Raw genomic sequence first — 16,814 nt, 5'->3', positions numbered from 1 at the left:
ATTATATTATACCTACTACACATTGGGATAGGATCTTGGAGATGGGAAAACCCTTTTAAAGAATACTTTCAATTGTGATTAGAATGAACAAAAAATAAAAGTTGCATCCAACTTACGTCTTTCTCCGACCGATGTGGAAACATCGAGGACTGGCTATAATACATATTCTCATCATGGTAGTCACTTTCGACCCCTTCTACAAACTTCTTTCTTGAAGCACCAAACATGCTGTATGTCACCTGAAAAATAATATGGAAAACACAATAAATGAATATTGTATGACTGCAATGTAAAAGAAAGAGGGAACCAGACTTAAAGCAATTCTTATGTGTGATATCCGCATGATTATTGCGCCCTTGTTACCAGCCCTTTTATACTGCAGAGAGATTGACTATAGTGAGTATGGATCAGAAAACTAGAGAAATCCTTACCACCAACACTTCAGCTAATTCATGCTGCCCAAGCCATGGACTGCATCAATAAGAGTCTGGCTGTGTTATTGCACCCGGGCACATTTTACTCTGAAATACTGCAGCGTTTCAGAAAAACAAACTTTGAGAGGCCGGGCAGGAGACCGTGCAAGGACTAGTCAAAGTGAGCAATCCACGGCAGCATCTACTCTAGGAAGACTTGTCATTTCCTAAACATACATATAGGGAGAGACCTGACAGTCTAGGGAGCAGGGTGGGGAGAAACCTCCGGGAACCTGTCTCACACTAGTCCGCCAAGACACCCAACCCCCAGATAGCCATTACTAGCATGTTTTCTCTGAAGCTCTATACCATGTCAGTATAAAACATGCATGGCTGCAACAACACAGCCAGTGTGCTATTCATGCTGCCCGTAGTTTGGGATGCATGAATCAGTTGACAGATTGCCTTTAATTGTAGCTTTTTTTTTTCATAAGCTTTACTCGTGTAAGCTTTCCAAGTTGGCTTTAGAAGGCCTTTAATAAACCAATGCAGAATATGCAAATCCTGGAATAGAAATGGGCGACAATGAGGTCAATCTCATTACTCTCAAATGCTTCAAAGCAAAAGAAGAATGGAATAATAGAACATATAGACACAAATTTAGCATATAAAGAGGGTCATTCATACAATCAAGTAGCACATCATAAATCCCATGTGTGGACCTCTGGTCAAGGCAGCAGCTTCTAAATGGCCGTTAGGCTATGTGCACACGTACTTTTGAGAGCTGCGGATTTGTCCCCGCGGATTTGTAAAAAAACGCAGGTAAATCCTGCGTCATCGTGATCGGGGGTCGGCGTCATGTTGCCTGGACAACCAGAGGTCTCTATGAGACCTCTATGGTTGTTCCAGGCATATGGCTTTCAGCGCCACCCGGTGGTCAGCACTGAAAGCACAGCAGTAAATCTGCTACATATGGGCGATCTGCTCATCGCCCATATGTAGCAGAGCCGATCGGGTTGCGCAAGCTACTAGCCTCCTATGGAGGCTATTGAAGCATGCCAAAAGTAAAAAAAAAAAAAATGTTGTTTAAAAATTAAAAAAAATTAAAAAAACCTAAAAGTTCAAATCACCCCCCATTCGCCCCAATCAAAATAAAACAGTAAAAAAAAAATCCCACATACACATATTAGGTATCGCCGCGTTTTATTGATCGGGCGTTCAGAATCGCCCGATCAATAAAAAAAAGCATTAACCCGATCGCTAAACGGCGTAGCGAGAAAAAAATTAAAAACGCCAGAATTACGTTTTTTTGGTCACCATGACATTGCATTAACATGCAATAACGGGCGATCAAAAGAACGTATCTGCACAAAAGTGGTATCATTAAAAACGTCAGTCCGGCACGGAAAAAATAAGCCCTCACCCGACTCCTGATCATGAAAAATGGAGACGCTACGGGTCTCGGAATATTGCGCACATTTTTTTTTTTTTTTTTTTTTTTTTTAGCAAACTTTGGAATTTTTTTTCACCACTTAGATAAAAGAGGACATAGACATGTTTGGTGTCTATGAACTCGTAATGACCTGGAGAATCATAATGGCAGGTCAGATTTAGCATCTAGTGAACCTAACAAAAAAGCCAAGCAAAAAACAAGTGTGGGATTGCACTTATTTTGCAATTTCACCGCACTTGGAATTTTTTTCCTGTTTTCGAGTACACGATATGGTAAAACCAATGATGTCATTTAAAAGTACAACTCGTCCCGCAAAAAATAAGCCCTCACATGGCCATATAAACGGAAAAATAAAAAAGTTATGGCTCTGGAAAGAAGGGGAGGGAAAAATGAAAATGTAAAACCAAAAATACCCCTGGTCGTTAAGGGGTTAATGCTTTTCTTATTAAGGGATAATGCACACACAGCGCTATTCTGAGTGATCATCGTTCAGAAAAACGCCCCCCATTGATTTCAATGGGGTTAAACACATACAGTGTTTTTTGAGTAAATCACTACTTTTTGATCGCTGCAATAAACGCATTTATCTCTATTAATATTAAAAAAGCTGCCATCGTTTTCACTAGCGATTAAAAAAACTAATGCAGATATAGTGAAAACTCGGTAGAAAAATGCTGCCAAAACTGCTTTTATCTGCAGACAGAAAAGGCTGTGTGTGCATTAGCCCTAATACTCACTTGATAATAACACAGTTATATCTCAAGTGTACTGTAAATCTTTATTTTTATTACCCATCTTCCTTAATATTAACTGTATTTTTGTCACACAGCAATGGCTGCTACTTCTCAAAGAACAGCATTTTATAATACATGCTGTTGCAATCCCTTTGAAAAAACTGGACACACAACAAGAAAAAAAAATTCTTAAGGCCCTTTTACATTTAGCGATGCACCAGCGATCCGACCGGCGATCCGACCTGTTCAGGATCGCTGGTGCATCGCTAAATGATCGCTAGTGAGCTTTCATACAGAAAGACCTCACAGCGATGCAGCAGCGACGCAGAGAACGATACTTACCATTCACACACAGCGATCCTGCGTCCTCCCGCCCGCCTCCACGAGTCGCTGGACGTCACAGCAGGAAGTCTCAGCAGGAAGCGCCCGCCGAGAAATGGAGCCGGACATTCTCGCGCGATCAGCGATGGACAGCGGGGGAGCCGGTCGCTGGTAAGTATCACACATAGCGATATCGCTAGCAATATCGCTATAACGTCACAAAACCAGTGACGTTTTAGCGATATTGCTAGCGATATCGCTTAGTGTAAAACCCCCTTTAGGCCGGTACAAGATTGGATGTTTCATATAAATCCATCAATCAATGCAGGCATGAAAATTTGTGACAGTTGTAGAAAGCAACTTGCAAAAGAGAAAAACGCTCAGCAGGCAGAACATTTCGAAGAACCTGTAGGCTGTGTGCACATGATGCAGATTTGCAGCGGATTTTACCACGCAGAAACGTTGCATATCCGCATTGTGATGTACAGTAGCCTTAAAATCAATGTAAAAAAAAAAAAAACGCTGTGCAGACGCTGCGGATTTTTCCGCGTGGTTTTCTCGCGGTACAAAATCCGCAGCATGTTACTTCTTTTGTGCGGTTTTCCATCTCCTCTGTCACCAAATCCGCAGCGGGAAAACCGCGATGGAAAACCGCATGAAAAATGGAAGAAATCCGCAGGAAAAATGCAGGTCATTTGACCTGCAGATTTCTTCCATTCTGCGCGGAAAAATCCGCAGGGCCAAAAAGTACGTCTGCACTCAGCCGTAACTTCCAACACAGAGGATTTTATCAATCCTGATTTAACAATAGAGTATTTGAGTAAATCACTTTCTAACATTGAAGAATCGCCCATTGCAAAAAAAAAAAAAAAATACATTATCCAGGTTATTGCCAAAAAAATTAGAAAAAGTCACAAAAAAAATTGACCCTTGAGCTGGCAGGTGAAACAGTAAACGGTGAAGGAAAAATGACACTGATTCAGAGATCATTCTGCAGTTTAAAGATAAATTTACATCCACCCACAGCAGAAGTGAACAGTTCATGATACTGACTACACTACCGAAGAGTTGGACATCCAAAAGAATAGAAAATGAATTTAACTTTAGCAATAAAATGGCTAGAAAAGCCAAATCTCTAGTTGAACAAAAAGGTTTCATGTCTTGTCCTGATCCTAAACCAGGCAAAACATTAGATGAAGCTATAGTGGGGAAAGTGAAAGATTTTTACAATAGTGATGAAGTGAGCCGAATTATGCCTGGCAAGAAAGATTGTGTGTCTGTGAAAGTGATCGGTAAGAAAACTCCTGTCCAGAAGAGGCTGGTTCTTACCAATTTGAAAGAAACCTATGAACTTTTTAAAGAAAAAAATTCCACTTCTGCCAAAATAGGATTTTCAAAATTTGCTGACCTGCAACTGAAGAATTGTGTCCTGGCTGGTGGTAGTGGTACACACTCAGTATGCGTATGTACAACACACCAGAACACTAAGCTCATGATTGAAGGGGGTAAGCTGAAAGATATTCAGATTGGCGAGTCCAACCTTGGTGATTACAAAGTATGTCTGTCTCAAATATTGTGTCCAGAAAAGAGTTGGAGTTGTTATCTCCATATTTGCAAAAAATGTCCTTCAGTATTGGCTCTCAAAGAAAAAATATTAAGTTATTTTGAAGAGGCTATGGTAGATAATATAACTTATAAACAGTGGATATCTGTTGACAGATATACTTTTGACACTGTTTGTAAACGTGCAGAACTTTTTGTAGAATGTTTTTGTGAACAGCTGATAGTCCTTAAGAAACACTCATTTATAGCTCGCCAACAGTCTGACTACTACAATCACCTCAAAGAAAGCATCAAACAGAATGAGGCAGTAATAAGCTTAGACTTTTCAGAGAACTATTCCTTTGTTGTTCAGGATGAAGCACAGTCATTTCACTGGAACAATGAACAAGCAACTGTGCACCCTTGTGTTATCTATTACAATGAGAATGGAGAAATAAAGTACAAAAGTGTAGTTATGATATCTGAGTGCTTACTTCACGACTCAATAGCTGTTCATTTGTTCCAAAAAAAATTGATTTCAGTGATAAAAACAGACATCCTCCCAAGTTTGAGCAAGGTCTACTACTTCTCGGATGGCTCTTCTGCACAGTATAACAACAGGAAAAACTTTATAAATGTATGCCATAACAAGAAAGACTTTGGAGTGGAAGATGAATGGCACTTTTATGCCACTGCTCATGGCAAAGGTGTATGTGATGGTTTAGGAGGCACCGTGAAACGCCTTGCAGCCCGGGCTAGCCTCCAGAGGCCATATTCAGACCAAATCTTAACACCCACGCAACTTTTTAAATGGAGTGAGAAAAATATTCTTAACATCCAGTTCATGTATTGTACAAACCAGGATTACGAAGAGGAGGAGAGTTTATTAAAGCATCGGTTACAGGAAGCAGAACCCATCAAAGGGACTCAGCAATACCACACTGTCATTCCATGTAGTGAAACAGAAATAAAAACAAGGATTTTTTCATTCAGCAAAGACAGTGAAGTGCATGAAATGGTAGAAGGCGGCACAAGATTGGCAATGGATGACATAACTGGTTATGTGACCTGTGAATATGACTGATGCTGGTGGCTGGCTACTGTACTCTCCAAAGATTGTGAAAATGAAGAAGTAGAAGTGACTTTTTTGCATCCTTCTGGCCCAGCGCCATCCTTTGTGTATCCAAGAAAACCAGACATTTTAAAAGTTAACAAAAATCAGATATTAACTCAGGTCCGGAGCCCAACACCATGACCGGCCTCACATACTCTTTGACACAAAAGGAAATGGCCATTGCTAGTAAGCACTTATGGACCAGATTACATTTCACCCACTAGAAGGGACAAATTGATGATAAAAGGCCAGTTTAAAAACGTACTATTAAATGTTTGATTAGTTCATATTTTATAGAAAGAGGATTTAACTACTGAACTATTCTTCTTAAACACTTCATAAATGACATGTTTAGTGATATACCACATATACTCGAGTATAAGTCGATCCGAGTATAAGTCGACCCCCCTAAATTTGCCTCAAAAACCTGGGAAAACTTATTGACTCGAGTATAAGTCTAGAGTGGGAATTGCCGAAGATACTGGTAAATTTAATGCTGCACAACATACAGTATGCCCCCAAAATGCTGCACAGTGAATGCTGGCCCAAATAATGCTGCACAACATACGGTATGCTCCCAAAATGCTGCACAGTGAATGCTGGCCCAAATAATGCTGCACAACATACAGTATGCCCCCAAAATGCTGCAGTGAATGCTGGCCCAAATAATGCTGCACAACATACAGTATGCCCCCAAAATGCTGCACAGTGAATGCTGGCCCAAATAATGCTGCACAACATACAGTATGCCCCCAAAATGCTGCACAGTGAATGCTGGCCCAAATAATGCTGCACAACATACAGTATGCCCCCAAAATGCTGCACAGTGAATGCTGGCCCAAATAACGCTGCACAACATATGTCCCCATAAATGCTGCACAGTGAATGGTGGCCCAAATACCGTAATGCTGCCCCCAAAGTGATAGGATTACTGGTAATCCTATCATGTTGCTTCCGCTGCCCCTGCTGGAATTTAAAAAAAACAAAAAACAAACTATATACTCACCTACGTTGATGACAGCTGCTCCTGAGCGTCGCCGGCTCTTCAGTGACTCAGGCAGAGGGCGCGTGCTTTCCACGTCATCGCGCCCCCTGCATGTCTCTGCCGGAGGACGGGAGAGAGCGGCGCGCAGAGATTTTGAACGCCGCCGCGGCCCTATCATCACCCGCTGTCAGGACGCTGCAGGGGACCGCAGACGAACACCGGGGTCTGGGGAGACAACTGGGACCACGGAGATGACAGGGACCAGGTAAGTTGGCACTGTGACCCGAATATAAGTTGAGGGGGGTCTTTTTCAGCCCCAAAAGGGGGCTGAAAAACTCGACTTATATTCGAGTATATACAGTAATAGAAAAAAAATTGTTACATGTATAAATAGGTGGTAACAATATTGGTTCTTTTAATCTTGTTTTTAGGATGAGACTGTATTTAGAAAATCACACTTGAGGATATGATCACCTTTTTTCTTTTGGTTTGTTCAATGCATTCAGGTTGAAAATGCTGAGCAAGTTGTGTGATGATTAAGATGTATTTATTCTGGCACTTCTGATATTTGTTTTTTGTGTTTCTTTACTGTAGCATATAAATGTTGAATTCAATAAGGGTGAGTGCACACAGTGCGGATTCACCTGCGGATTATTCAGAGCGGATTTGCAGGTAAAGTGACCTGCAGTTTTCCTGCGTATTTGCCAGCGGTTTTCCCCTGCGGTTTGACACCTGGACAATGGAATAGGTGTCAAATCGCTGCGGAATCCGCAGAAAGAATTGACATGCTGCGGATTTAAAACAGCTGAAAAATCTGAAGCATGTGCACTGCAGTTTTGAAATCCCATTGGCTAACATCGTATTGTACATTGCTTGCAGATCTGCTGCGGATCCGCATGGCCAAATCCACTGCAGATCCGCAGCAGAATCTGCAGCATGTGCACATACCCTTAGTTGTAATTTGAAAAAAGAAACTCTCAAACATAAAATCAGATGATTCAAGGCTTAAAAAAATATAAATAAATTTGACAGGTCCCAAGGTGAATCCCTGTACAAATAAAAACAAGAATGCAGGTAACACGCATGCATTTTTTCAGTTTTAAAACATACTTTTTTTCACAATTGCGCATCAAAATTTTAAATTTGATTTCTCCAAAACAAAATATACAGAAACATAATCGTGTGATAGATCATATGAAAGCCAGTACCGTTCTGAGAAAAATAATGCCTCTCCCACCTCTTTATCTTAATTCTAGCCTGAGATGTGATAAAAAATGTAATGCCATACCAGGCCAAAATTCGCGCTTTCAAAACTTTAGAAGTCTGTAAAAAATTAACTGATGAAGAAAAAAATTCTAAACGTTTAATTTGTAAGTAACTAAAGTTGTACTTCATAAAATAAAAAAAATCATATTTGGATCACTTGATATGGAATGACCCTAGCCACTTTTGAAAGTTCCTCAATATTTTTTACTATGAAAGTTGCTTTTTTTTTTCCTCAAAGCAGTAACCTTTAAGAGAATATCTTCATAAGAAAACCCCTTTAACACCTTAAGCCCACAGCGTGGGTGCAGGCTGTGTTTGATAGCTGGCACCCAAAAGTGGTGTTGCACTAGGAGCTGATTTCCATCGAGTCAGTGCAACCTCTTAAAGGGAATCTGTCACCCTTTTTTTCGGCTTGCAGCTGCCGGCATTGACATCGGGGGCTTATCTACAGCGTTCTGTAATGCTGTAGATAAGCGTCCGATGTAACCTGAAAGATAAGAAAAACACGTTATATTATACTCATCGGGGTGGGCGGTCCGGTCCGATGGTGTCGCCGTCCCCTCCCTTCATGCAATGACGTCCTCTTCTCCCGTCCTGAAATGGCTGCGGTGCAAGCACACTGCTCTGCCCTGTTGAGGGCAGAGCAGAATTCTGCAGTGCGCAGGCGCCGGACCTCTCCCGACGCCTGCGCACTGCAGGACTCTGCTCTGCCCTCAACAGGGTAGAGCACTGTGCTTGCGCCGCAGCCATTTCAGGACGGGAGAAGAGGATGTCATCGCATGAAGAGGGGAGGCGTCGCACCGGACCGCAACGCCCACCGGACCGGACCGCCCACCCCGGTGAGTATAATATAACGTGTTTTTCTTATCTTTCAGGTTGAATCGGAGGCTTATCTACAGCATTACAGAATGCTGTAGATAAGCCCCCGATGTCTATGCCGGCAGCTGCAAGCCGAAAAAAAGGGTGACAGGTTCCCTTTAAATGCCACTATCAAGCGTGACAGAAGAATTTAACACACTTCAAGGTGGAATAAAGAGGTTTTCCACTACTAATTTAACTCTCTTCAATACTTTTAACTCTTCCTAACTAACACTTTTCTAATACACTTTTCATACTTCCTCTGCTCCTTTAAGCTCATTGTTGTGTGGGTCATATATCATTCTGTTTTGATTCTGGCTCTGCTACTTCCTATCTAGGGACAGGAATCAGGTGAACACAGCAAGGCATGTCACTGGTGGGGCTGCATCTTGGCTTGTGACAGCTGTCTGAGCATGCATGCTCAGATTTCACTATCCTCTCTCTTTGGATTTGCTTTGAAGTGTAGTCCGTTCAGATGGCAAGCTCTGCGATGTGCTGATCATTAGAAAGTATATTAAAGGGCTTATCAGCTGAAGGCAAGGCACTATAGAGAACTATCTAAAGAAGCAGGATCATATTCTGTGCCCTTTTATATAGGATCCAAATCACCAACTCAAGCTACATCATGACAACATGATCTAAGGATAAAGGCCAGAAGATGTATTTTCCCATAACTGATGTTAAGGGATCTCAAAATCAGACATTGTAATATATTCCCTTGAGCTGCAAATGAAAAAAAACTAGGTGGGGTGTGTCTATGCTGAGGCACAACATTGGTGTCTTTAAAGCTCAGCCATCTTTAGGTTATTTGAGCTTACAAATACTAATATATATGCAGCTTGTAAAATAAAATACTTGAACATTAAACACTTCTGAAGTCATTTAAAGACGTGGTTATTAGTGATGATTGAGCTTTCTTGTCATTACTAGTTACTCGAGCATCAGTGTGCTCGGGATGCTCGTTACTTGATAATATTTGAATGCTCGAGAAGGAACTCAAGTCCCCGTCCAACATCTTTGGCAAATTTTAGACAGCCAATAAACATGCGGGGATTGCCTGACAGTCATTGTAATGCCGTAGACATCTTGGTTGTGGCATTACTGTGATTGGCTGGCCGCACAGCTTCATTGGGTTTATACAAGACCCGTGAGGCTACGCTCGGCACACTGCAACCCACAAAAACAGGCAGAGCGGGGAGAGGTGCTGTTGAAAGAGGGACAGAATTGTAGCCGCATATTAGTCAGGAATTCAACCACATTTATATTTCTTTCAACTTATGGCAACAGCCCTTCTAAGCAGGGCTGTGGAGTCAGAGTAGTGGTCGGAATCCATTTTGGTGTAGTCGGAGTCATGGAAATTGAGGAGTTGGAGGTTTGGCTTACCAACTCCACAGCCCTAGTATGAGGGAGTCGGTGTCATGGAAACTGAGGAGTCGAAGGTTTGGCTTACCGACTCCACAGTCCTGCTTCTAAGTGCTAATGATAATTAAAAGTAATACTGCTGTTAGCAGCACTTAGGGAGAGATTGTGCTGAAGGGATAGTGTAGGACAAGATAGGGCTAACTGCATTATTTCTGCTGCAACTCAATCCAGAAGCCCTTCTCAGAGCTAATACTTGTGCTCTTAATCCTGCAAATTGTTGAGCAGAGAAATATTATGTGCTATTTTTACTGTGGCAGTTGTGCATCAAAAGCATACAGCCAGAATTGGTTGGATCTCAATAGCATCGGTATATTGCTCCTGCAGTGTAACCAGTTCATCTGAGGTGGGTAAATTTTCCAGCTATAGTAGTACTGCAAATTATTTTCAGCAGTAAAATCTTATACAGTCATATGTTAAAGTTTGGGCACCCCTATTAATGTTAACCTTTTTTCTTTATAACAATTTTGGTTTTTGCAACAGCTATTTCAGTTTCATATATCTAATAACTGATGGACTCAGTTATATTTCTGGATTCAAATGAGGTTTATTGTACTAACAGAAAATGTGCAATCTGCATTTAAACAAAATTTGACCGATGCAAAAGTATGGGCACCTCAACGTAAAAGTGACATTAATATTCGTAGATCCTCCTTTTGCAAAAATAACAGCCTCTAGTCGCTTCCTGTAGCTATTAATGAGTTCCTGGATCCTGGATGAAGGTATTTGTGACCATTCCTGTTTACAAAACAATTCCAGTTCAGTTAAGTTTGATGGTCGCCGAGCATGGACAGCCCGCTTCAAATCATCCCACAGATGTTCAATGATATTCAGGTCTGGGGACTGGGATGGCCATTCCAGAACATTGTAATTGTTCCTCTGCATGAATGCCTGAGTAGATTTGGAGCGGTGTTTTGGATCATTGTCTTGCTGAAATATCCATCCCCTGCGTAACTTCAACTTTGTCACTGATTCTTGCACATTATTGTCAAGAATCTGCTGATACTGTTGAATCCATGCGACCCTCAACTTTAACAAGATTCCCGGTGCCGGCATTAGCCACACAGCCCCAAAGCATGATGGAACCTCCACCAAATTTTACTGTGGGTAGCAAGTGTTTTTCTTGGAATGCTGTGTTTTTTAGCCTCCATGCATAACGCCTTTTTGTATGACCAAACAACTCAATCTTTGTTTCATCAGTCCACAGGACCTTCTTCCAAAATGTAACTGGCTTGTCCAAATGTGCTTTTGCATACCTCAGGCGACTCTGTTTGTGGCATGCTTGCAGAAACGGCTTCTTTCGCATCACTCTCCCATACAGCTTCTCCTTGTGCAAAGTGCGCTGTATTGTTGACCGATGCACAGTGACACCATCTGCAGCAAGATGACGCTGCAGGTCTTTGGAAGTGGTCTGTGGATTGTCCTTGACTGTTCTCACCATTCTTCCTCTCTGCCTTTCTGATATTTTTCTTGGCCTGCCACTTCTGGGCTTAACAAGAACTGTACCTGTGTTCTTCCATTTCCTTACTATGTTCCTCACAGTGGAAACTGACAGGTTAAATCTCTGAGACAACTTTTTGTATCCTTCCCCTGAAAAGCTATGTTGAATAATCTGTGTTTTCAGATCATTTGAGAGTTGTTTTGAGGAGCCCATGATGCCACTCTTCATAGGAGAATCAAATAGGAGAACTACTTGCAAGTGGCCACCTTAAATACCTTTTCTCATGATTTGATACACCTGGCTATGAAGTTCAACGCTCAATGAGGTTACAAAACCAATTTAGTGCTTCAGGAAGTCAGTAAAAAGTAGTTAGGAGTGTTCAAATCAAGAAAATGATAAATGTGCCCATAATTTTGCACCGGTCAAATTTTGTTTAAATGCAGATTGCACATTTTCTGTTAGTACAATAAACCTCATTTGAATCCAGAAATATAATTGAGTCCATCAGTTATTAGATATATGAAACTGAAATAGCTGTTGCAAAAACCAAAATTGTTATAAAGAAAAAAAGGTTAACATTAATAGAGGTGCCCAAACTTTAACATATGACTGTAAGTTGTGCATCAAAAGCATACAGTCAGAGTTGTCTGGATCTCAATAGCTTCGCTATATTTTGATACAGCAGTGTAAAAAGTCCATGTGAGGTGGGCAAATTTGTGTGTTCTTGTATTCCAGCCAATTTTTTTTTCAGCAGACAAATATTATACGCCATTTATACTGCATCAGTTGAGCATCAAATGAAAAAAGCCAGACTTGTATGGTTAGAAATAGTATTGCTATATTGATACTGCAGTGCAAGATGTTTATCTGAGGTGTGCTAGTTTTCCTGCCATAGTAATACTGCAACGTTTTCTCAACAGGGATATAAAAATCCGTAATCTCAAATGGGCAATGTGCGTGGTAAGGGACAGGGAAGTGGACATGATGCTGTTGGTGAGTTCAGAGGCCATGAGCAAGGTGAAACTCTGCCTGCTGCAGAAGCACAACAAACACACACATCGAACACCACTCTTGCAGCCAGACCAGTGTGAAAAGGTTGTTGGATGGATAGTAGATAATGCTTCCGGTCACTCTGCCAGCACCACCCTGTCTTCCACACGGTACAGTTTTAGTAGCCGTGATTCTGGACCTCATAATCTTCACGCTGATCCTCCTTCTTCCCACCAAGCAGAGTGCCCGGAGACAAGTGATCCCACACTTGGACATTGGGAAGAGCTGTTCTCATTTCCATTTATAAATTGTCGAAGGAGGTGGATGATGATGAGACAATTGCCAACAAGTGATGTTGTTACATCAGCAAGTCAGGAGGAGGACCAGGGTGTGCAAGTGGAAGACGACATGGTGGATGATGAAGTCACTGACCCAACCTGGGACGGTGACATGCAGAGCAAGGCAGCAGCGCACATGGGGAGGAATCCATAGCACTACAACAGGCAGGAAGAGGCAGTCGTTTCACGTGAGTGAGACAAGGTGGGCAACTGTTCCCCAAAGCACCAACATGGGTGATGTTGTACAACCAATGGTTAAGGGTTCAAGAGTCTGGCGCTTTTTTATCGTCAGTCCAGTTAACCCAAAAAAAGTCATTTGACAGATCTGCCATGGCAGCATAAGCAGGGGCAGCATAACTACCAGCCTCACCACCACCAGCATATTCAGGCACATGCAATCAAAGCACCAAAATACTTGGGTCGAAAGACAGGGTCCAGAAACAGTGTGGGCGGGTGACACCACTGCCATTTCCCCTGCTCTTTGTGCACACCAATCCACTGTACATGATGTAGGTAAAGATGCCTCCCACCCTGCACTTGTCGTTGCACACTTACAACCAGTGTCAGTGTCCACGTCCTTGTCTAAGTGCAGCGTTCAGTTGTCCCTACCCCAATCCTTGGAACACAAGCATAAATACGCATGAGGAGAACATGGACATCCATGAGAACTTTACATCTCTCCTTGCCATGGCAGAGAGATCTATTAAAAATGTTGCAGTACCAGAAGCCCCTAGTTGAATTTTTTTTTTTTTTTAAATTCTTCTCTGACAAAGCTGGCAGCTGAGGTCAAATTTCCTTGGACAACTAAGGTAGAGAGACGAGGCAGACACACACTAGATGCATCAGAGGCAGGGGGACACTCTCAAAGGTCTGGGACAGTTTTGTCAGATCCTCTCAGCGTCCAGGCCCTGATGCTCTGGGCACTCTCACAATGAGAGAAACATTTTGGAAGATGCAAGAGTACCTTACAGATCGTACCAGGGCCCCCGGGAGTCCACTGTGTCTTACAACTAATGGGTATTCAAGCTAGACAAGTGGCATGAACGGTCTCTCTACGCCTTGTAGGTCTGGGACTGGCCTGCCGTTAGCGTTTTGTCAGAGCGGGTTTTTAGTGCCTGCGGGGGTATTCTAACCGATATGCGCAACTGAAAATGCTGACAGGCTGACTTCTCAAAATGAACAAGGGCTGGATTGGGCCAGACTTCTCTACACCACTGGATGACAGAATCGGAATGAACTAAAATCCAGTGGGTTTTTTTCTGATCTATTCCCATGCACCCCTACCCACCCAAACATGGGTACACGCTTCAGGATTTCGTCTTTTTGTGTCTTTCTCCTCCACCAACATATCAACGGGGTGATCAGGATACCCTTGCTATAAATTTTTTAAGCATGTTTACAATGCCCGCATAAACAATTTTTAGATTGTTTGAGGTAGGCCTAAACATTCTTTTATACATATGTATATCCCCCAGGGGTAAACGTTTTCCAGCCCATGCACTTAGTGCATGGGCATTACCACTCTAGGTTACCCACTGCTTAATGGGAAAAAAAATGTTTTCTGAGGCTCTCCACTACATCTCTTCAAAGGGGTATTGGAGTGCCTCCTAATTTTTGATATTCCTTGCACTTCATGCATACGCTTTACAAATGTAGGAGACCAACTCCTTATTAATAGAAAAAAAAAGCATTTCTGAGGCTCCACCTTCTAGTTGAGGAACATTTTTGGAAACCAAAAGAGCCGGTGGGTTCTATTAGTATATGATCCAGTGACTTGTTGTAGGCTGTCGTCTCATAGGGAGTTCTCACACTGCATTCAGGATTTAACAGCTCGGACAGGGGACTTTGTACAGTAAGCCTGGTCTCCTCCATATCAGGCTGAGTAGATGGAGCTGGAATTACCACTTTTGAACACTCCAGTGTTTTGTTTCCAACTATTTCTGGGTACTTCGTATATACTCGGCTTATAATCAAGTGAGGGTCCCAGAAGTTGGAGGGGGAGCGACAGCGGTTGAGCAGTGGGTCACAGGAGGCAGGAGTCGGCTACTGCTGCTGAAACTTTTGCCCGCTGCTAAAGAGAAATGAATATTCACTGCGCTTACACACCCCATGACGAAGCTTCAGTGAAACGCGCGTTGGGGCTGGGAACTAAACACAAGATTTGCTATTTGACTATTAAAACACTCCCAGCAAAGAGCAAACAGATGAACGGCATACTAGGGCACACAACTCACCACATTAACAGACGGAGCTATTCATCTGAAGTACTGCGGTATATATTTCAGTGAAAAAACAGAGGTGCTTGCATGAAAAAACATGAATATTTCAATGTGAAGCGAAAAAAGGAGAAATATGCAGCACTCACCAATATAGCTGAAAAACTGTGCGTCTTTATTTCACATGAATTCCATCAATAGATATGTGGACATGCAGGACGTTAGAGGAATGCTAGGGGAGGGAGGTCCGGCACTCTATTTAAAAGTGTAACTATATTTTCAAGCAATATTTCAGAATCAGCTGTCCTGTGCGTACATGTGGGGAAACATAATTTCTGGCCGTTCTAAAGGCCCCATCACACATGACGATTTACCAGCGATCTCGACAACGATATCAACATGTCAGGATTGCTGGTAAGTCGCTATGTGATCGCTGGTGAGCTGTCACACAGACAGCGTCACCAGCGATTAGCACAGCGATGCCGAGCGCGTGGCATCGCTGTGTTCGGCTAGTTACCAGCGCGCTGATGCAGGGAGCTGGTAACTAACGTACACATCGGGTATCCAAGGGACGTGCGTCCCTTGGATACCCGATGTGTACGTAAGTCACCAGCTGATCACTGGGTTCCCGCCGGACACGCGCAGCGATGCGTGCTGGCCAGCGGGAGCCCAGCGACCAAAGAAATGTCCTGGGCTTTCCTGCAGCGATCAGCAATACCGGCAGGGGGGCCGGTCGCTGATCGCTGTCACACACAGCGATCTCGCTGGTGAGATCGCTGTTGTGTCACAAAACTTGTGACTCAGCAGCGATCTCGCTAGCGAGATCGCTATGTATGACTGGGCCTTTAGACGTATCCTGCATTTCCCTAGTTTCCACCTTGGTATGTTCTCTCTCTAATTTGCAATCTATCCTGAGCTGGTGGGATACCAGCTACTATGCTATGGTGTCTTCCTTACACAAAACAGTACACAGAGAGGAATTCCTGCTCTTCATTCCATTTTTTTCTATCTAACTGACAGAAACAAGCAGAAATAGCATGGAGAGGTAGTGAGCTTTGTAGAAGGGGCCGAAGTTTTGGGATGAGGACTATCACGAAGCTTAGCACGATCATTCTGTGTCTGTATCTTCCCCATTCCTCACTTCTCTCTTCTTCAAGAAGTATTATTAAGTGTATGTATAACCTGACACCTCACTGTACTGATTATCCATCTTATGTTGAGGAATAGGGAATTAGGCTGGATTTTTTTTTTTTTTTGCTGACATACTGTGGTGGTGATGATGTGGAAGAGTCTGATAAGTGGAGGAGGCAGCAGTTTTCTCCGATGACATATTATAAAGCTTCCTATATTTGTATGCACTACTGACTTAAGTCAACTTTTTTTGAATATACAGTTCACGTTTTAATAATGCATGCAATTCGTATTGTGATATGATGACATTTGAGTCCTTTAAAGCTTCACATGGGTTTTTGTTTTATTTCACCCCCAAAGCAGTATCACTAATGTCTGTAGTACTATACTCCCCAGCTGCCGTCTTCTGCTCTATCCGCGACACTGCCATCCTGATCCGACATCTTGCCATTACAGCTTCTGTCTAGAAGTCACAGTTAACAGTCAAGTTCTCAATGTAAATCTATGAGAGCCTTGCTTTGCATACATGCATACATTGCTAAATAAACCTCTTAAGACTGATGTAATTACTATGAAAATACATGTCACAATGG

At 42.4% G+C, this 16,814-nt stretch overlaps 1 protein-coding gene across 1 annotated transcript in view; it reads right to left on the bottom strand.

Moving 5' to 3' along the window:
- CNOT2 (CCR4-NOT transcription complex subunit 2) overlaps positions 1-16,814 on the bottom strand; it is a 131,619-nt gene that overhangs the window by 79,876 nt on the left and 34,929 nt on the right. Inside the window, exon 2 of the mRNA XM_073555522.1 lies at positions 117-239. Within this exon, the coding sequence (XP_073411623.1) occupies positions 117-227 (111 nt within the window). The 5' untranslated portion in view covers positions 228-239. The remainder of the gene's footprint in view (positions 1-116; positions 240-16,814) is intronic.

This window comes from Dendrobates tinctorius, unplaced genomic scaffold (assembly GCF_039654945.1).
Source record: "Dendrobates tinctorius isolate UK_male_01 unplaced genomic scaffold, ASM3965494v1 ptg000224l, whole genome shotgun sequence".
Taxonomy (NCBI): domain Eukaryota; kingdom Metazoa; phylum Chordata; class Amphibia; order Anura; family Dendrobatidae; genus Dendrobates; species Dendrobates tinctorius.
The sequence above is the reverse complement of the archived record's forward strand: the minus strand, read 5'-3'. Positions and strand labels throughout refer to the sequence as shown.